Raw genomic sequence first — 22,493 nt, 5'->3', positions numbered from 1 at the left:
GTTGTGCTTAAGCGTAGCAAAAGCGACAGCGGCTGTCATCTCCGAATTCAAATTTTGCGCCAGAAGTATTTTGGCGGGAACATTTGCTTGATGCCATCTTTAATTAGTCTAATGATGCGTCCGAAAACATGTTGAACTGTAGTTATAGGAAATATAGCCTATTTATTGAACCAATAAAACTAATGAGTATTTTTAGTGTCTTTGTATATATTAACATTAATTTGAGTGTTCAGTTTGGTGTCAGCGCCTCGGTGTCATATCACTCAGTGACACATCCTGTGCTCTTCTAAGCATTCTAAGCATAAATGCCTGTAAAAAGCTTTAGCCATGCTGACCCCCCAGCAAAATACAATCAATCAATCAATCAATCAATCAATCAATCAATCAATCAATCAATCAATCAATCAATCAATCAATCAATCAATCAATCAATCAATCAATCCCTCATACCTGTGCATAAGGTGGTGCACATAATTCATTTTGCGTTAGTCTAGTTTTACAGTACGGCTTGCGGCTTTCGAGCGTATAGCGAAAAGCGTTTGGCAACATTAAAGTCTAATTTCGCGCCAAAACGTGTTTTTGCCGGAACCTGGGCCAACGTACATAAGGCTAACGCGCCGCGGTTCACGGAACTCGGAATCACTTCAGCTATCGATACGTGTGTGCAGTTTTACTGTCCGGCTTGCGGCACTTGAGCGTAACCGAATTCAAATTTCGCGCCAAAACGTGATTTTGGCGGGAACTGAGCTGACGTACGTAAATGCTGGCGCACAGCGGTTTACGAACTCTGGATTGGATCAGATATCGAAGCCAACGGAAGAAAAAAAAAAAAGTGAAACAACTGAAACAACTGCCGTGACTTAAAACCCCCGTTTGTTATCACTTCTTGCCCTGTGCGTTCGTGGCGTAGTCGTCTAACGCCACCAGGCAGCGACTGGACTGCGAGGTACCGGGTTCGAATCCCGCTCCGGTCGGAGTCTTGTCAAGTTTTCTTATTTGCGGGATGGGTCGTACTCTGCGATCGGAGCACGACGCACCGGTCTGTCCGATGATTAGTAAAACTGTTATATTGCTGTTCACATTCTGAACTTGCCTTGAGGACATTTCCCACTATGAGGAAAGACCGGTGTGTCGTATTTTTTTCTTTCTTTTTGATGCGTGAGCATTTGATAGCGAACTCTAGCGAGCGCATAGCTTAGTGGTCGCTATCTTTGTCGACTCTTGGTAGAACTCGTTAAAGTTGCAAAAAAAAAGAAAAAAAAAACAGCCTTGGAATTGAGTTTGCGGTTCCAACGAGGCATCAAACAACGATATCGCAGTTCTGCAAAGTTCGCCTAGTAATAGAATTTGTTCGTTATGCACCGCTCTCAAATGTGCTAACAATATGCCAGTAATTTGTGTGTCATTTGCATATTGACCTTAATTTCTTCGAGTAAGTTGTGAATTGTATACACCAAAATTATCGGCCTGATTGTGTTGCGACGTAAAGTTGCATAAAACAGGCTTTATTGTACTGAGGTGATTTCAATACAGTGCCGCAATTTTGACAGGTAATAGGTTTAGGATGGAGCATCAAGACTTTGCGTACCATTAGCGTATGACGCATGCGAAGTGGCAACAAACGCAAGCGATTCGGTGCGCGAAGGTTTGGGTACACCCTATTCGAAAACTGCTTATTCACAAGTGAGACGTAACTGTTTATTTGCTGTTTCAATATAAGCTTCACCAAAATTACGAATTATGACGCAAAGTGCGCGACTATGCATGCACTGTGATGGCAGGTGGCTTAGCTGCACGCATCTAATTGCGTGCACAAAAACGCCAGGTCGTATTAAAGGGACACGAAATAGAAAGACTATTTTTCTGATTCGTACATTACTCTTTCACGATGCTGAAAACACCACGCTTGCTGCGTGAACACGCTTGGTTAAGCGAGAAAACGCGCGAAAAGAAAATGCGGGGGGTGACGCCACCTTGAAGCTCCTGCACGCAGTCGCCGCTGCTAAGGCCTACGCAGTTCCTCATGGGTAAAAATGAAGTATACTGTCTTCAGAGGGAGCCAGCGACTTAAGATACCAAGGTCCAGGTAATTTAGTTGAGTGTACGTGAGCGAAATACGAAAAAAAAAAAAAAAACCCTATGAGATTCGTGTAGGCGCGACCGGAGATTTTGGCAGGAAATTTAAAACTGAGACTTCTGACATTGATTTTGTGACCTATTAATAAACCTACGGTGGTGAAATCAACCTCACTAGAGTTTTCAGAGTATAATTTATCAGTTTAAAGTAATTTATTGTTTGACTTTAGTGTCCCTTTAAATCCGATGACAAGGAGTGGTGAGCAGGCGTTGTAGCTTGTGGAAGTGTAGAGGTTCATTACGTTCTAGTTCCTTTCAAGTATTGGCTACCGGGTCGTTTTCTTATATTTAATTTATTCTTTGGATTTTTTAGTTGTTGGTTTATTCGATGCACCGAATTTAATTCTAATGGGTCTGGCAAATTGTGTTTGACAATCAGGTTATTGATACTTCAATTTACAGTGAAACCTCGGTCATACGAATCTCGTGGGATCACCAAAAATATTCATATCATCCGAAATTCGTATCACCAGAAAGTATGGAAAATTGGCATGCAACAAAAGAAAGCTGGCGTACATTTTCATTTATTGTTTTTGAGGGCCGCACCAAAGTTGCGAACAGCTCTGAATGATTACCAGTGAAGTTTTTAGACGTCAACGATCATATCTGCACTCGTAAATATACGGCCCGTGAGCGCGTGTGTAATTAATGAACCAGGTGTGTTGTGACCCGCGACAGCTAGTGGCCCCTTCCAAACCTTAGTATGCTTTTTTGCATGACACGTAACCTAAGGAGAGCTTTGATGCGATAGATGAAGCCCAGAAATTTTCAGAACCGCGGTCTTGTGTTATTATTTTCTTGTCGCAGCGGTATTGGGGATGTTTTTCGAGAGATTTACGGCCGTGCCCGCTTAAGTGCGTCCCGAACAGTCGCTGTGAGGCCCAACGGTGTGAGTCCTTGCTCCTTCGCCAAGACCATCCTAGTCTTGTTTCGGTCCTTAGAATGTCTGATGCACGAGGACATTGCTTGCATCAACGTGGCATGCATGTGTACAGACAGTAAAACGACGGCAGCACGCGTAGACGCGTTAAAAAGAGGAGCATGACGCCAACTGCATCTGTAATATAAACGCGAAAGCACTCAAAGACATATTAAAGCCTCCAAGATTAACGCTCACAATCTCTGAGGCTACGACGCGTTACTGAGTTTATTCTGACCACTGTGTAAGAAAAGTATTTTTCATACACCGCGCTTCTGACGAATTGTGGCGCGGCGTGCATGCCCGCGCTTGCGTTCCCGCGCCCGCACGTGCTTGGCGCGTCTTCCGCGACAGCGCGGACAGCACCTCTTCGTACCTACGCGGTAGCGTACGTTCGTATCAAACGTCGCGGGGTGAAAATCGGTTCGCAACAACCGTACTCCATTGCATTGCAGGCCAATGGGCCTTGGCCGGGACCAACGAAAATTTCGTATCACCCCGAAATTCGTAAGAACCGTGATCGTATCACCGAGGTTTCACTGTATATGATTGCGCGTAACTGCTATAACGAACACGTTTCCTCATTATACGCGAGTCACCCTCCTCGTAAGCGGCCGGAGACTGACGGCGCGTCGCCATTAACTTGTCGTCGTGTTAATTGATGACGTGTGTGGTGCCGCACTGTTTCCTTTCTTCTTTTTCTTTTATTTTTGTGTACTTGCTAGCTTGGCCATGCTATAGCCGTGTTGTAGACAGCCGCGGTAGAAAAAAAAAAGCATTTATGTCACTTCATGTATTTAGTCAGTGCCCACGTTGCCATAGACATAGGCTTAAGCAGGGTGCCCCTTAGTGGGGGGGGGGGGGGTTCAAATTTCACTCCCCCTCCCTCAACTCGTTAGTCGATTCTGAAAGAAAACAGGCGTCGCAATGGATGCAAAGATGAAAATAATGAAGTGACGACGTTTTTCTCACAACGGCATGCATTTGGGCCCCGGCTTTCCGGGAGACTAGGAGTTTGGGCCGGTTGTTGATGCATACTTTGTAAAAAGAAGCACAATAAATGGGACAAAACACGTGAGATAATTAGACAGGACGAAGCGCCTTGTCCTGTCTGTCTCACTTTTATGGTCCCGTTTATTGCGCTTCTTTTTACCAAGTAAAGATGGGAAGTGGAACAGTTCTTTGAATGCCACATCCGGGACCTTCGGCGGCCATTATCGTCAAAAACCAGTGTAACCATAACCCTGCTCTTTAAACAATTACAGGACAGGCCCCACTGAGTAAAGGCACTGGAGTCAGGACAGACAATTGGCGCCCTATTTAGATTATTAGGGGGCGCGACTGCCCTCCTCCCCCACGCGCACACCCTGTGGCCATAAAGAAACTATAGTAAAGGCGGATATGTTACTAACAGTTTGAAACGTTCACAAAAAAGAGAGAGAGAGAGAGAGAGAGAAAGAGGGAATACGCGTTGAGAGCGGTTTTTGCCTGCTGTACAAAAGTGTAGGCCTCTGGTGCAGACTCGTGAGAGACTGGACACCCCGACGCCATGCTCTGTGCACTGCGTCTATCGATTGGCCTGTTGCGTGCCTGAGTACCATATGTTTCGGCGTGCTGTAGCACCGCCATCAACAACTGCAACAACGACACGTAGAAGAAGAAGAAGAAGGAAACGCTGTGTCTCTTCTGTGCTGCTGCTGCCTGTGAAAAACAACGTTTCGTCGCACGCTTGGAATGGTCCGCTGCGCCGTTGTCGGGACATTTCGGAGTGATCGTTCCGGAAACTCGTTGACGAAGCCTTTTTTTTTTTTTCACGTTCCGCGTTCTCGTTTTATATGTGACTACTGACAATCAAGTGCTGCGGACAGTGGCGTAGGCACAATTTTTCTTTTCTTTTTTTTTTTTTGGGGGGGGGGGGGGGGGGGGCACCTCCTTGATCTGAAGCGGGGGCCACGCAGGCAGACGTGGTCTAGTGCCATTTCGTGCTCTGTATGCCATGGCAAAAAAATTTTCGGGGGAGGGGGGGGCACGGGCCCGGTGTCAGCCCCCCTGGCTACGCCACTGGCTGCTGCTGACGAATCAAATGCGGCGCCTATTTTATACCCGCGTCGCATATCGTGCAATCAATAGCATATTCGCTGGTGCTCGCACGTGCGGTCCAGAAGGTATAGTACGTAGAACCACAGGTCGGCATAAACGTAGAGCTCACTCACTCACTCAAGAAATAAACCTTCCGCTTAATTAGGATTCACTCGGACTCAAACTCACCAAAATTTTCCTCAACCGGACTCACACTCACGGCCCGACCTGAGTCTGAGTGAGTAGGCTCATGAGTTTGCCTTCCTCTGCGTACAACCACAAGCGTGCAAAAGGTTCCCCACCAGGGGAGTTCCCCCTGACGGGGAACCTTGAAATAGGGCAGTTCCCCCTGTTTCCCTCTTGCGCACGCCTATGCGTACAACGCATTTCGCGTCGTACACACGTGCTATATGTGATTACAGCGGAGATTGTTATTCTCTTGCACCAATGCGATAACATTCGAGAAGTTTGCGATACATGCAAGCGCGTCTTAATTGCGCCAAGAGATAACATTGTAACATTTTTCGACTGATGAAAAACGACCGATAACAATCTAATCTCGTGCAGAATTGTAAGGAAAAACCGCATGCTTCCATATGTGTTATTGGGCATGAGAAAATTCAGGGGTCCCATATGCTTCTTAAAGGGACACTAAAGGCGAATATTAAGTCGACGTTGATTGTTGAAATAACGGTCCAGAAACCTCGTAATGCTACTTTTGTGCCAAGGAAGTGCTTATATTGAAATAAAATCACGTTTTAGTGGTCCGCATCGCGTTAGCGCACTTCAAATCACCCGCCTGAAAGCGGTGTTTCTCACGTCACTGCTGCCGTGCCCAACGTTACCCGCCTTCACTGCGCGGCGGTGTGAACTGGCGGCGTGCGCCATTCTAGCATCCGGCAACATCACATGCATGCTGCATTTTGTCGAACTTTCCGTCAGAGCGACTTTCATGAGCTCGCAAAACACACGCGGCAGTACGCGATACCGAAACTACCACTGAGACGCGACCGCGTGAGCGAAGCAGGTGCCGGGAGAAGCGCAGTTAGGCGAAAATGGAACCTTTGAACCACGCAGGCCGTTCCCCATGGCAACGCCAAAGAGGTTGTTTTTTTCCATGAATCAAACGGAAACGAACAAGCAGTATTTTATTACGTCTCTCGATGCACGGAAGGTTCTTTTTTTATTGCAGCTAGTTTGATTACGAGTGATTAATTGTAGTCGAACTCTCTCACGTCATCGGGATCATTTGCAAAATGTGCCGCTCATCGTGTGATACATTTAGCTTAATTTCTCGGTAAGTAGGGCACTGCTGTTGATAATATTGCCGCTTTAGACGTTGCCATACATTGAGCTTTCACTTTGACATAAATTGTTATTTGCCTTTAGTGTCCCTTTAAATGTTTATTATGTGCGTCCGTGGCGGGTGAAATTTAATATGAAATGTTTTGTTTCTTTCGGTGGGACAGTTTCTGAGCATAGGCGAAAACTAGGTCGTCGCGCATCGCTGGTCAAGCGATCCACTCTCATAGTGTAGGCATAAATTGTTCGTTTACCGAATGAATTTTTTTAACAAGAAACAGAATGGTATCTGTATTCTAATTGCTGGTTAGTGTCCCTTGCGGCCGGGAGATTCCCCCTTTGACCCGCCCTTCCCTGTGTAAACTGATCGCGGTCCATAAACCGTGCCGACACTTACGCCATTATTATTGACTGTGTCGTTTGTTGCTTATGCAGCACTGCACCCAATTAGTGTGACGGTGTACGCGTTTTCCGCGTCCAGTCCGCGAAGTTCCGTGCAGACGGCACAGATCGACAGTGATGGTAACGACATCGGACAGTGGCGCCGCCTTGCTTGATACATCGGCGACGGGTCGGGTGTCGGCCCTATTTATGCACCGCGCTCGTCGTTGGGTCAATCAATACTGCGCACACTGCGCGCGCGGTTTCCAAGCTTATGCGTTTTTTTTTTCGGCGCCAACTGTCTCTGTGTTTTTTTCCTTTGTGCTTGGTACACTGTCGCGTTTGTATTCGTGATTTGCGTTGCGGTACGGCCGAGTCGATCACTGCTGCCGCGCCCCCGGATGGATGCTATGAGCGTCCCCTTTAAAACGGGGCGGTGACATGTCTGCCACCAGGCTCGAAGAAAAAAAAAAGAAAAAAAAAGCTTCCTTGTTTCATGTTGGCCTAATACCTTATCTACATTGATTAAATCTATGTTATTCTACCAAAAAATATAAATTCACGGTCCATCTCTCTGCCTCTTAAGGCAGAATGACCTTATTTTTCCGCCATTATTTATTTTTGTTCTTTATCTCTACTTTTCTGCCACCAATACTCTAACCGTCTCTTACTTATTTCTATCGCGGACGTGTTCAGCTTTCCATTGTTGTCCCTAAAACCCAAGGCTTCATGTAGACTCGTGCCCACACGTATACCTGGTGAATATCGCCACATTCAATCAGTACATGTTCCATCGTTTCCTTAGTTCCCCCGCAGCATGTACATTGTTCTTCTTCGTACTAAATCTCGCTTTATAACTACGCGTTCTAAGGCAGCCCGACCTTGCTTCAAACAGTAAAGCGCTTCCCCTTGAATTATCATAAAACCTTTCCCTCCTTATTTCGTTTTTTTCCTTTTCGGTAGTTACTCAGAGCCGGCTTCTTTTCCATCGCTGTCATCCAATAAGTCCTCTCCGCCTCTCTGACCTTCCGCTTAATGCTCCTTGTTGCCATATCGCCCGCACTGCCAGCCGTATATTTACTGGTGAGCCTCCTAGTTCTTTTTCTCTACTGCGTGTCAACGCTTTTTCTATACAAATACCTGAAAACCTTCTCTGCCCATCTACTCTCCTTCATTTTCCTCAGCCTCTCTTCGAATCTCATTTTGCTCTGCGCTTCCCTCACTTCAAAGCTGTCCATCCCATATCACCCTTTACCGCCTCATTGTCGTCTTCTCGTGAGCGCCCAACGCGAGGCGGCCCACCGTCCTTTGATTTACATCCATTCCTGATTGCACCTCTGACTTCATGCACACCACTGAGTTCCCAAATGTAAGCCCCGGAACCATCACACCCTTCCACAGCCCTCGAAGCACCTCGTACCTATTGTATCCCCATAAAGCTCTGTGCTTCATAATTGCAGCATTCCTCTTCCCTTTGCTACCGATGCTTTCTCTTGTACCTCCATATATCTATCCCCCTCATTTACCCATACTCCGAGGTACTTGTACTCGCTTACCCTCGGTATTTTTTGGCCCTGTATTAATACCGTATGGTCTCCGTGATCATTGAATACCATCAATCCACATTTTGTTGCACTAAATCCTAGTCCTAGAGCCTCACACTCCCTTCCGCATATATCTGCCAGTCGCTGTATATCATCTTGACTGTCCGCAATAAGACAATATCATCAGCATAAAATAAACCTGGAAGCTTCTGCTCAACCATCGCTCCGACCTGTCTGTGTGACAAATTAAATCCAATGTTGCTACCTTCTAGCGCTTTTTCCATCCTCGCCATGTACAGCATGAATAACAGCGGGGACAAAGGGCATCCCTGTCTCAGCCCCTTGCTAATTTCAACGCTGTCCTTGCTACTTATTCCTTCCCATTCTATACAAACTGTATTTCCTCGGTATATTTCCCTCAAAAGCTGTACACAGTCGTCACCTATGCCCACTTCCTTCAATATATCCCACAAAATTTCCTGATTAACGTTGTCATACGCCCCGGTGATATCTAGATAAGCTACGTATAAGGGCCTGTTTTCTATTTTAGATATTTCTATACACTGGGTAAGAACAAACAGATTATCGTCTAACCGCCTGTCGATTCGAAATCCATTCTGAAGTTCTCCCAAAATATCATTTTGTTCTACCCACGCTTCTATTTTTAATTTTACTGCCTGCATCGCCAACCTGTATAGCACCGGTGTAATTGTTAGCGGTCTATACGAGCGAATGTTATCCTTTTCTCCCTTGCCTTTATAGATTAAGTTCATTCTACTTTTTCTCCAACTGTCTGGTATTTCCCTCTCCTGTAAGCACTTTTCTACGGCTTTCAGCAGTGCTTCTTTAGTGTTATGTCCGAGTTCGTTAATGAGGCTGACGGGAACCCCATCTAAGCCCGGAGCAGTGCGCTTAGGAATTTTTCCTTCGGCCTTCTTCCAATTGAAATTCTCTAGTACTACATCTTCGCGGTTGCACTCCTTTGCGTACTTTTACTCACCGGGGGAATCCCCTGGGGGACCTTTTAAACGAATCGGCTGTTATCTTTCGGATGTAACCTAGCGCTTCATATCCTTACAATTTATTTCCTCCTTCATCTACCATATGTTGTTGCATTGTGACAGACTTCCTACCCAGCGCTTTTAGGTGGCTCCAAATATCCTAGGCGCGGCCCTTCTTCTTTCGCGAATCTCTGTCATCCAGCGTTCACTTTCACCTTTAATTTTTGCCCTCGACTAATTTCTGCACAATGGATTTTTGCTCTAAATATATTTCCCATATTTGGTTGACTTCCGTCCTGTGGCCGCTTCTCCTTTTTTGCCTGTCTGTGCTCCCGTGATGCCTGACGTCGCATCTCGATCGCTTCCCGGATTTCTTTGTTCCACCAACTTTTTGGCTTTTTCTTTCCTTTCCAACAAATAGTTTTCTTCTCTATTTCCATTTCTTTCGTGATTACATGTAGCAGCTCACTATACCTCCAGTCTTTGCCTGGTAGTTTCGTCTACTTTTTCCTCGACTCTTGCGGCTATATTTGTTATTTGTTTTCATTTAGGATACGAGCTGCCAAACTTTGATTCTATGTTCTTATTTTCAATTTTATGTCCCATTTGTAATATTATGCGTTTATGATCACTACCCAAGCTGTTAATGCCTTCTTCGTCTATTCTCATCTCCTCCAAGTTTGTCATATATTCCTTCTGTCATGAGACAGTAATCAATGCTCGATTGCCTGTTTCTGACTTCCCACGTGATCTGCCCCTCACACTTAGGCCCCACGTTAACTATCTCAAGACTATGTTCTCGCAGAGATCTAGCAATACTTGCCATTGGTGTCTGAATATCCGTCAAGGTCATGAATGTGAGCGTTCATGTCCCCTAGAAGGATTATCTCGGCATCATGACCAAATTCTTTATATCGGTGCTTATGCATTTCACTATCTCCAGATTCTTTTCTCTGCAGTTATTGCCTGTCCACAAGTAAGCTACACCTAGCCACGTTTTCTTTCCACCTACTGTGCCCGAAACCCACATGTGCTCTGAACACGTTTGTTTCACTCTCTCCCATTTTGTTCTGCTATGAATTAGCATTCCAACCCCCCACCTCTCCTTTCTGATGTGATCCTGTTACATCCTTCCCAAACATAATTTTCATATGTGGTGGCTCTTCCAAGTCTCTAAGGTGTGTTTCTGTAACCGCATAAACACCTATCTGTTCCTTGTTTAACTGTCCCTCAATCTCTAACCATTTTGCCTTTTTTTTCTGCCACCCTGCATGTTAATGTAACTAATTGCAACACGCGCCTTCTCCCTTCTTTTACCTTTTCTCTGTTTTTTGGCTATACTACCTGTCAAAGAGTCCCCCTGGTTGTTTTCCTCATTACAAGCTACCATGGGCACCGAAGGGCCCGCGTGCCCCCCAAAAAAGCTACTGCGCGTCCTGCAAGACGCCAACCCACCTCATGGCCAAGCCTCCTATCGAAGTGTATTCCGTCTCTTCGAAAACCACCCCACCTGTGCACCTCTCTGTTATTTTCCACTACCTCGATGCCTTTCTCTCTTCCCTCTAACGATCGCTCCGCCCCCTTGCGGAAGCGAGCGTACTGAAACGTGTCGTTTGTCAATTAAGTCGTGTTTGTTTATTTTTTTTCTTCAACTTTAGCTTTTGTCTCCAGAGAATAAAAAGCACGCTACCTCATTGATCAGGGTCTATGGAAGCGATGTGTGGTCGTAGGAGGCTCGACAGTATCCAGTCGATAATGTGTCTGTGACATTATTGTCAGCTTATAAAAGGCGCTGATTTGAGGTTGCTTTCAGTGCAAAAGTGCTTACTTTTGCTGGCTTTTTACTTTTTACCTCTGTCGTGCAGGGAGTTTCAGTTCTATTGATAATCTCAAAAGCCTTTTCATGTGTGAATTGGACAGCGAAAATGAAAATAATATGAAACAAGCAACAATTATTGTTTAAACAGCGCAAAAAGACGAAGACACGAGAAGGAGGACTACACAGGACAGGCGCTGGACTAACAACTGTTGGGTTTGTTGAGCAGAAAAGAATAAATACACGTAATCCGACTGCGTGCGCATCATCGCATTACAGATAATTGTCACATCTTTCAAGCAGGCTAAATTCGCAGTCATGCAGACAGATAGATGGGGTGGAAATGCAAACATCATTGTTGTACTTAATGTGAAAGGCTTCTATGATTTCACGAGACCTTTGGTCAACGTGCCTGAAGATGATATGCGTGCGATTAAACAACGGTTTACACCCACAAGAACGACAATGAGCAGATAAATGTGAAGTAGGCGTGCCTTTTAAAGTGTTATTGTGCTGGCGTAGTCTCTCGTTAAGGCAGGCACCCGTCTGCCCAATATATTTCTTTCCACAAGTTAGCGGGATGTCATACACTACACCACATGCACAAGATACATATCGGGTACGATGATTGACAGAGCACAAATTTCTCCGTGACTGGCCATTCTTCTTCCTGTCTATCGCGGCACAAGCTCTTCCAACCTTACCACGCGCAGAAAAAACAACATTTACGTCATAGCCCTTAGCAATTTTCTTGAGCCTATGCGAGAGCCCATGGACATATGGGATCACAGCAACATTCTTTGGCTTTTTGGTGGCGTTGGTGCGCTGACCAGTTCGAGATGCGGACAGTTTCAATGATTTTAGCAACTTCAGCGAAATGGACGATAGGGTTGAGACAGGAAAGCCAGCATTCTTTAGCCTAGCTAATTGTTCCTTAAAGCTGACTTCAATTTTATGATAGCACGACTTTGTAAGTGCCGAGTTTAGCGAATTGTAGGCAATGCCGTTTTTAACTATCTTTGAATGCCCAGAACAATAACTAAGGAGCGATTTCTTTGAGCGCGGCGAAAAGCACCAGCATAGATGCTCCGGCCCAGCATACAAACACAGGTCTAAATACTGAATGACACCATTGTTTGGCAATTCAGACGTGAAGCGTAAACCAAGGGCATTGTCTTTGAAAATATTCATCACTTCATGAAGTCGGGACTTCATTACGTGTATTTATTCTTTTCTGCTCAATAAACCCAACAGTTGTTAGTCCAGCGCCTGTCCTGTGTAGTCCTCCTTCTCGTGTCTTCGTCTTTTTGCGCTGTTTAAACAATGAAGTTAAACCAACTAGCCCAATTTTACACACTGTTGAAGCAACAATTAGTACAGAAAGCAGCCTAAGCTTCATTCAAATGTGTCGCACAGAACTGATTACATGACTGACGACTCTGCTCATTGTTGTATTGTCGTATTGTATTGTGAGTGTCATTTGTTCCCTGGGACACAATTTTCCAAAGTTTGCTCCTTAACTTAAGTTGTGGGTTGCCGTATCACAATGTCACAGTATTTGAATATGCAGGAGAGTGAATTGCCTTTGTTTACTCAGCCAATCTTGTTGGCTCTTTTCGTTTTTTACCAGGACTTGGTGGACGATCACTGGCAACTTTGGCAACATCCTGCCCATCGACTGGTCCAAGTCTTACGCCAGGAAACTGCAGCTGCCAGCGCTCAACCTGAATGAACGAGTGGTGAGACGGTTTACATATTTTTGTGCAGCACCAACCCAAGTGCCTCGCTTCTTGCACACTCTAAAGGTTAATGTACAATAAAACTTTATGCTGGGCGAGCAATTGGTTCATACTTGCAAGGAAAATTGGCAGTGCACAAACTAGACGTACAGTATGGTCTACTGTTAAAGGGAACACTGAAATGGGCACCTTCCATATATACTGATGGCTCCCGACTGCAAGTGGATGTAGAAACATTGGCCATGCACTGCACACGTCTGTTGAAAGGAGTCAGAGCTATCAACCACCAGAAGTCTTATATCTATGCCGCTTTTGCAAGAGAGCGAAATCCGGATGTGTTCCACATGCAGGTGTTCCCTTTAATAGTAGACCCATGTGTACATATTCCATAACTCAAAATTTCTTTTGGTGTAGATTTTTTGTTGATGTAAACTGTACTTGGCTGAATTTTCTAAATTGCACCTGAAAAAGAAAGACCAGGCTCAGCTGTGTAACTCCGCCTGCGACCTTTTACAAGTGCTAGATCTTGTAATAAAATTAACTTTACACTATCAAAAAAAGCTGACATACTAGAACTGACTGTATGCTGGATTTGGGTACTTTACTAGAATGTATGTGTGTTCATGTGTATCGCCTATGTATGTTGTTACAAGGAAAAGAGAGACATGAAATCTATTTACGGCATATTTCTAGTGAGATAAGTGGCTGAAAGATGGTCGTCAGCTCGTGAAGTCCATGTGTTGCACTTTTTATAAGTAATCTACCTTCATTGTCCCCTTCTTCATTAAGATATGATTGGCAAGTTCCTGGCAACTTCTGATATGTAAGCAAATCGATGTTGAAAAACATATTTGTAATGACATTTCAGCATGGCACTATCCTTTATCAAGACGAAGGGCAACCCAACCAACTGTAACACCGAAATAAACTTGTATTTTTTAACACGGATTTCCCCACACATGTGCATACATTAGATAGATGCAGAAGAACGCACATCGCAGCTTCTGAGCTTTTACTACAGTGGTTGCCGCCATAGTGTCATGTCTTGTAATCACGCAGTAAATGGTTCTGTGTGAACACTGATGGTCTGGTTTTATGGTTAGACTTGCATATTGCCACTAAAATAGCCTCTGTATTGCTAGTGAATATAGTGACGGGCAATGACTGGTTCTGCACAAACAAACACGGCCCGGTTGCTCGTTGCAGAAGTCTGAAAGGCTGGATGGTGGACTTGACAATGGCTCGGATGATGAAGAGGAGCTGGCCAAGGATCTGGACCTTCACGCGCTCATCCTGTCCAGCCTACAGCAGGAGCCCATCTTCACAGCCGAGCAGGTGCTTGAGGAGATTGACGAGATCATGCAGGTAGGGAGGGAACCAATGGTGTGACGATCACTTGACAGAACCACCTAACCTCACGGAAACAAAGAAATATACAGAAGAGTACTGTGGATGAACGTAATGTACCCACTAACAGATGATCACCGCGGTAATCTCTCATTGTACTCACGATTGTTACTTTCTCTCTCTCTCTCTCTCGACATCTGTCAATCCAGACATCCTTACTTCCCTCACTGCCAGTGGAAAGGTTCACGAATGTGGATCCTTTCATACTCTGGGTCAGCAAATTCTTTCTGTCACTAAGGTTTTGTCAAGCACCACACGTTCATTGAGCACCACATGTCTAGTGCAGAAAGCATATATATTTGGCTGCCTCCAACTGCAGTGGAGGATTTTTTTGCGTGCTTGCATGTCGCTTTTTCTTATTTTTGTGTTTAAGTCGAGTCATTTGAGTCATTAGAATACACAGCGCTTAATGAACACAAACACATGGGGCGAGAACGAGGACGGGCACTGTCCCCCACAGCACCCGTCCTCGTTCTTGCCCCATGTGTTTGTGTTCATTAAGCGCTGTGTATTCTAATGGATTCGTACTAACAAGCTTGCCTCAACACCCTCTTAAATCTGTTGAGTCAGTTGATTTTCCAAATTGACAATTGGCTCCAAACCTGAGTCAATTGATTTCCCCAAAGCCTTTCCTCGTTTCGTTGTCAGTTGTCTTCGTACATCATAGTATTCTGACGGAGCCATAGAATGAACTTGGCAAGTGTTTAGAACATATTGCTACCACACGTACCTTTCAATAAAAAAAAAAAAGTAATTTGAAAGTTATGATGTCACGTAGATGTATGGGTATCGAGGCTTCATTGTGAAATTCAGAATTAGGAAGTTTGGGTCTTGTCTATTTTCCTACTAATAATTAGCCTCTTGCTCCCAATGAATTCCGATAAATTTATTAAAAAATATGTTATCAGTTCAAACACAGCATTCCTCTTTAATGACCCTTTAAAAGTGCTCGCAGAAGTTGCGAAGTAGTTGCTGACGTGCAAACGCCGACATGTTTGCACTGGAGGAGCCATGAAACAATTCCAAAAATAATCTCCAGGGAAAACGTCTGCAAGCCCTGTCAGCGGTGGCCAAGGTAAATATTTTCTCTTACTGAATATCTGCGTTTTTCTCTTTTTTTGTCTTTTTTTTATTTCTTCAGGAGACCGCCCCTTCGGAAGGGGTTCCATCACCTGATGGCTCCCCGGAGAAGACGGCCAATGATACCATGACCAAAAATGCTATCTCGTCACTCGTCTATGGAGAAAGTGAGTTGACCATGTGTTGTGTGTGGATGACTATGTGCTGTATGTATATGATTATGCCTCGTGTGTGGATGACTACGTCTTCTGTGTAGATGACTATGTCTAGTGTGTTTGACTATGTCTTGTGAAGTGGATTCCTGAAGAAAAGAACGCGTTTGTTTATCGGACTCTCGCTCTTGCAGTAAGCATAAGAGATTTCAAAAGATGATTCCTCTGTGTCTGTGGTTGTAGCACAAAAACCTAGCAGAAAAAAGAAGAAACAAACAAAGGCAGTTCCAATTTTCTTTAAGGACTATGCCTTCCTGGGCCTCCACTAGCCACTCTCTGTAATGAATGTGATATCAACGATAATTTCTAACTGAATTGAACTACTGCAATAACAAGGGTTGAAAGTTGGGCAAGTTTTTTCTGAAGATGCTACTGCAATAACTTGTGTGCTACCAGGACTGGCTATTATTAGCTAACTATTGGCTAACGGTGGCTAACAGCTGCATTATTGTCTTCATTCAAGCTCAATCCATAGGTTGAGTCGTCTTCTAACAATTATTTAAGTAGAGAAAATACTAAGAACTAGAGTGGCAATGCCTTGATTGAGGTGCTGTAAGTGATTTCATGTAAAGGTGGTTGTAAAGCTGCATAACTTTCTTTCTGGGAAGCCGACATATGTTTTCTTGTAGGTTTAAGTTAATGTAGAGTGTATTTTTTATTGCTATAGCAATTGTGTATTGTTGCCATGGTCGTCAGCACTGCCATGAGGTTCCATATAGTGTCCAAAGGCGATAACGTTGCCCACACACATCATATTTTATTTGTGTGAGTGAAATTAGTGAGGGCAGCTGACGATCCCAGCTCAAGCAAAGATGAAATGAACCGGCCGTCCTCCATCATGCGAAAGGCCCATGGGTGGCTGTGTGGCACCGGCAGGAGCCCAGTCAGCTACTTTAATAATCCAGCAGGAACTGCATACTGTGATTGGCCCGACACAGTCACTGTGCACCCTATCTTGAGCGGGACCAGCAGAGTGTTCATGCATTTTTACGGGCTGTTTGCATTAAAGCGATAAGCAGCACAAATGTCGCTGCACTCATGGCACCAGACACGTTTTCTTATGCTGGTGTTTTCTTTAGTTACGCCAGATCGGGTGCTAAAAAAAATCGCTGCGAGCCTAACTTCGTATAACAGTGCAAGTTGTTGTTATCACGTTCATTGCCTCTCCATTGCGGTGAAACTTTGACATTTTATGCTTTATAATGCTTCCCCCACATCGCAGGCTTCTGCAAAACTGACCTGCGAAAGAAAACTTGCCACGAGGAACAGTGCCAATGTGTTGGATAACATTTTTGTCTCCGTCAGGGCTCAAGACGCTGTCAACGGCTGAGCTGAACGAGGTGCTGGTGGAGCTGGAACGGCTGATCCGCGAGCACTCGGAGACGCTCATCCAGGAGCTGGCTCTGCGGGACGAGCTCGAGTACGAGAAGGAACTCAAGAACACCTTCATCTCTCTGCTGCTCAGCGTGCAGAACAAGCGCCGGCACTTCCACATTGACCGGCGCAAGGGGCGCCCAGCCAACTATCATAGCGCACCCGAACCCAAGGTGTGTGGCGTCTCGTTGAATTGTAAGGGAGTGAAGGTGGGGAATCGGCTTTTATGTGGCACGAAATGTTCACTGAACCTCATTATAGGGCCCTTCACTGGAATTGACCATTGCGAAACAAGCAAATGTGGCACATAGATCAGGTTGTGGTTAACTGCTCTGTGGCACAGAAACGGTTGGTTGATGGTTGTTTTATGAGGTTTAATGTCCCAAGGCTACACAGGCTATGAGACGCCATAGTGGAGTGCTCCGTATAATTTCGACCACCTAGGGCTCCTTAACTTGCACAGAAATCACACAGTATTTGAGCCTCTAGCATTTCGCTTTACACAAGTCACATAGAAAAGGCCAGGGAAGGTTGTTTAGGTTCATACGGTGATTCATTCACAGGGATTACAATAGCTGATGTGGAAATTTAGAAGAAGTTGTACAGAGCGAGTGATGTATGCAGCTCATCAATTGATTGACCATAGCAGTGCACGCAATGTCTACTTGCACTGCGTGTGCAATGTATGCACTGCGTGCCAGGCAATGGTCCGAAACGTTGTCTCTTCCGAAGACTAGGTTCTATGAACTCTCTGGATTTAGTGATGCCAGCATTCATACAATCACTCCTGCGCAAGCCCTTTCTTTCTCCTTGTGCTGTGTGAGACTTGATTCTGTTCTTTCATCCTCTCATTTAGGTCAGCTGCATTGTTTCCTACTCTTCTTTTGATTTGCATTGGTCTGCATATTTTACGTTATGTTTCACTTTTCATCTGCGCACTGGCTTGGTGATCAGTTATCTAGCTGAGCTGTTCTTAGTCTTATGGGATGTATTTCTGGCTTCTTTCATTCTTTGCTACGCAGTATCTCACTACGGTGATTCCCTACAATGTCGACAAGGGTTCTCCAAACAACGCCTCCTTACAGATCCTCATCAAAAGTAAGTTACCACATCAAGCTGCATGTGTGTCATGCCAAACACTGCACGAATGAGTCGGTGTAGTGCAGCAAAAAAGACTTTTCTCACTAAATCTGCAATTCCTTAGAAGATCATTCATGTCAGATAAGCATGTTTATTATTTGAAATGTTTCTTACATGTCAGCAAAATTTTCATAACCTCGAGTGCTGACATCACACACAGTAATGCTTATGTGTACACCCAACAGCAAAAGTTTATGGGACGTTGGCTCTACAACAAATGCAAATTTGTGCTCTTTAGTGTGTACAGCATCTAATCTAGATAGTGACTGTATAGGCCGCAATACCAACCACAGGCTAGAATATTTATTTGGAAGCTACGTTCCTAGACGAATGAGAGTATGCATAGCTTTCTTGAACATTTCACGTCCTGCAAACTTTTGCTGTGGGGTGTACATGGTTAGTTTGGGAAACGGTGCTAGTACGCATGGGTGTTGGTAGGATTTTTTCTGGGAGGGTGTGAACCCATGTTGGAGAGCAGGGGGAGGGGGCAGGGGCTGGTGCGGCTTAGTGAGGGGGGAGCAGGTGCCCCCTTTGCACCCCCCCCCCCTGCCGACGCCCATGCTAATACGTGTCGCTAAAGAAATGAGTTGCACATGCTCCAGTTCCAATCCCCTAGCATATCCCCACTGCATGCTTGTTGTGTGACTTGGAGTTGTTCCGATAGGCATGTTTTTAGATCGTGACATCATTCGTGCGTAGGTATACAAAACAAAGCCACACACCCAATGCACTTGGGAAAAACTTTGATAATGAAATGCCTTGGTTTGTGTCACTTATAAACTCACTTGCACATGTGGAAATTAACTGTTTGAAAGGCCCTTGCTGCCAAATTCACCATCCCGTGATTTGTTGAAGGCACTCCGAAATATACAATGGAAGTTGAAATTTAAAAAAAAGCCAAGCCTTTAGCGCAGCAGCATTAACAAGTGCAAATATTTAATGTAATGACCTTCCTTATGATATAGTCTGGAATCATGACCACATTGCGTTTAGAAATAAAGTACTTACCATTTATGACTCTTATGCTAACTATATGATCACTTGAATTCATGTTTATTCAATATGTAATTATGTCATGTGGTCCACGCAAATATATATAACACATACTAAGTCTTTTATTATTGCAATGTTACACCTATGTTATGCCATATCTCTTACGTTTCACCTGATTCTTGAATTCCTTGTATTTGCTTTTGTGTTCTTGCTAAAAATTATTCTCTAGTCCCCTTCACATAATACTTCTACATGTAGCCTGTGAAGTTTTTGTAAATAATAAAGAATTAAAGGAATAAATGTGCATGTAGTTTTGTAGTGCCCACCGCAGCCACAACACATGCATGCCAAGGCCGGTGTTCTCAGCACATTGATGCTCTCTGCGAAAGACAGGAAAATAAAGATAGGTGGTGTACGCCCAAGGCGTGGTCAAAACAGTGATTGACATTCTGTTCTAGAATCCCGCTACACTGGTTCTCTTATTCTGGGGCTCTTTTGCAACGCCACGGTTCTCGACTCTGGTGACCCGGACATTATTCAAACATGGACCAATCTGAAAAGTTCAATGTGCGAATGCTCTTGCGTAAATTTATAGACGGCCATCGCGAGATGAATGCTGCTGTAATTTTTCTGATGAATTATCTTCCCTAATGGCACTCACCTGTTGCACATTTCAACTCTTAAGTTACACAGCAGCCTTACACAAACTCTTACAACCAACACTTAATTACACAGCAGTACCGTGCATTATTGAACGAAGCTGTCATCGCCACTTGCAAGTATGACTGTCATTTTCTTTTGCTTGTTCTCAATTGCAGTTCTCCACGCCATCAATGATGACAGTCCCACAGTGCCGACGCTCTTGACAGATTACATCCTGAAAGGTGCGTGGCCAGCCATGTTGATTAGAATATAGCACATGTGGAACAGAGCATATGAGACAGTGTTGGTGATCATAAGTTGTCACTCATCACCAATGCTGTGTGAGCATACAGATGAACTTATGTCCGGTAATTCGTCATAAACGTTTGTTACACTATATGAGGGATTAGACAGTTTCTTTGTTTACATTGCTATATCTAGTAATTATGAACTTTTCTCTGTTTGTTGCAACAGCGGCGAGGCAATTTCTCCACTTTGTCATATACAGTAGCTTGTTATGTATCATAATTTGTTAGGAACTTTTATCTGTTACAGTGTGATGATGGAGCAACAGTATTTTTATTTACTGTTTTTTGTCTGTTAATAATTATATTTGTGTTCATTATATTAAAGCAGTTTCATTAAAGAGCTCTTTTCACTGAAAGTCCCACATCAGTGTTGGCATCGGTGTTGTTGGTTGTGAGCGTAAAATTGGTGTCGTCCGTGAGCGAAAAGTCAGCGTTGTCGATGAGTGAAAAATCGTGATTGATGCAAAGGATAAAATCAAGAGTCTAATCCAGAATCAAACCCAGGCCTTCTGCTTGGCAGTTAGGTGTTCTACCACTGAGCCACGCCAGTGCTTGAAACCGCTTCGGAATAAAAAAAGCTAGGGATGGGCGAATAGTGATTTGGTCGAATAATTTTGAATCGAATAGTTCAAATAGTATTTACTGCATATTATTAACGAAAAATGAGCATTTTGTCATGACCCTTGCACATATTTTTAAGGATTGGATCTAGGTATGAGTGAATGTCACTTTGTGGTTTGAAATGAAGGGAAGCAGCCTTGAATAGTATCAAGATTTGAATAGGGTGCAAGTTATAAGTGGACGTTACGATTTAAAAATTACTATACTGATAGCATATAAGCCCATATCACACACTTTTAAACTTTAAAAAATATGTACACTTAACCTTGAAGTGTGGCTTCGCAGCAGTGCAGATTGCTCCTGGATGGGTTGTTTCACGGCACAGCAACCAGACGCTGCAGTGAAACCACCTTTACAGGGGGTCATGTGCGTTTAAATGTATACTATAATTCGTTCATTTGAATACTTCGAAATTTCGAATAATCTAAATTCGTATCGAAGCGAATTATAATACTGTAATATTCGTTCGAGTATTCGAAACGGCCGAATATTCGCCCATCCCTATGAAAAAACCCTAGACAGGCATGAATTAGTGTGAGGAGTCGCGTTCAAAAATGTAATATTGCGTGGCAGAAGCGTAAGATCGCACCAGGCGTCACACCATCTTAATCGCACGAGTGGGTGGTTTAAAGGCACACCTACAATTGATTATCATCAACATCAACAAAGTGTGTAACTCCCTAGGTGCGCGTATTGCCTTGAAGACACGTAGTGGCTACTTCGCTAATTCGCAAAATGATAAAATACGGCGTAGCCAGCACTTCGCAACAGTACCTGTGGTAGGCGTTCCAGGATAATTTAATACGGGCAATTTAATACGGATAATTTAATACGGTCCCTGCTGGCAGCAAGTTATCTTTTCATCCACTTTACTTTCTTTCCATTTACATCATAACTACTACAAATAACTTCTCCTATAACATTCCTTTGCTTTCTTGTCTGTTAGTTCTAATTAATAATAAAGGAACATAACATTAACATATCCAGTATATCACCAAAACAACTGCGATTAGAATTTGTATAACTATGTGATGTGATGACTACCTCTCTTATATGCCGGCATTTTGATCTTTTTCTTTTTTTTTTGTAACCACGTTCTGAAACTCATACACATTTCTCTTAGTAGTAGGTTGTGCTTACTTAGCCACATGCGTCTTTGCGATCCTGTGTACTGGGGGGTCTGGGCCCCTCGAGCTGTTCGAATAACTTTTACCTGTCATAGTTGTAACATGCCGTTGTTGCGGAATAAAATTTCAATTTCAATAAGAGGGTTTCCTGCGTTACATTTTGCAGTTTTATGTCCGACGTAAAGCAAGGTGACGCCGAGAAGCGAACGCCTTTTCTGGATCATTCTTACGGCCCACCCTGGCGCCGACCTCGGCCCTCGGCTCTCGTCCCGCACATCACGAGGTTGGCATCCAACGATGGCGACCGAAGGCTGAAGTCTGAGAAAGCGCTTGTGCCACGTCATCCTGGGAAAACTGGTCGCTAGGGTTTTACGACGTCACTGTTCTCTTTGTTCGCGCTACGTGTTGTGCGGACTTATTTATTATCAGAAGTGCACTTGTGGGGGTTACTCATAAGAAAGATCTTTTTTTTTTCTTTTGCTTCGGGCCAAACTTGACGTTGTGAGAAGACTGCTTGGAGACCCTTTGCTGTGAGTAACTGTCAAGGTTATGTCGATGAGGTGTTGTCGTAATGTTAAAATCAGTGTGTCATAGTCCTCGAGTTAATTATTTTGTACAGGGGCGTAGGCAGAAATTTTTTTCTGGGGGGGGGGGGGGGCACCTCCTTGATTT

At 44.2% G+C, this 22,493-nt stretch overlaps 1 protein-coding gene across 2 annotated transcripts in view; it reads left to right on the top strand.

Moving 5' to 3' along the window:
* Window positions 1-22,233, top strand: part of LOC119401491 (fasciculation and elongation protein zeta-2) — a 44,754-nt gene extending 22,521 nt beyond the window's left edge. For both annotated transcript variants that reach the window (XM_037668338.2, XM_037668337.2), the window contains exons 4-10: window positions 12,809-12,917; window positions 14,124-14,282; window positions 15,466-15,571; window positions 16,922-17,163; window positions 18,013-18,088; window positions 19,942-20,007; window positions 21,988-22,233. In XM_037668338.2, the coding sequence (XP_037524266.1) occupies window positions 12,809-12,917; window positions 14,124-14,282; window positions 15,466-15,571; window positions 16,922-17,163; window positions 18,013-18,088; window positions 19,942-20,007; window positions 21,988-22,004 (775 nt within the window). In that variant the 3' untranslated portion in view covers window positions 22,005-22,233. The remainder of the gene's footprint in view (window positions 1-12,808; window positions 12,918-14,123; window positions 14,283-15,465; window positions 15,572-16,921; window positions 17,164-18,012; window positions 18,089-19,941; window positions 20,008-21,987) is intronic.
* Window positions 22,234-22,493: the final 260 nt, after the last annotated feature.

This window comes from Rhipicephalus sanguineus, chromosome 8 (assembly GCF_013339695.2).
Source record: "Rhipicephalus sanguineus isolate Rsan-2018 chromosome 8, BIME_Rsan_1.4, whole genome shotgun sequence".
NCBI lineage: Eukaryota > Metazoa > Arthropoda > Arachnida > Ixodida > Ixodidae > Rhipicephalus > Rhipicephalus sanguineus.
This window is presented reverse-complemented; position numbering and strand designations above follow the sequence as displayed.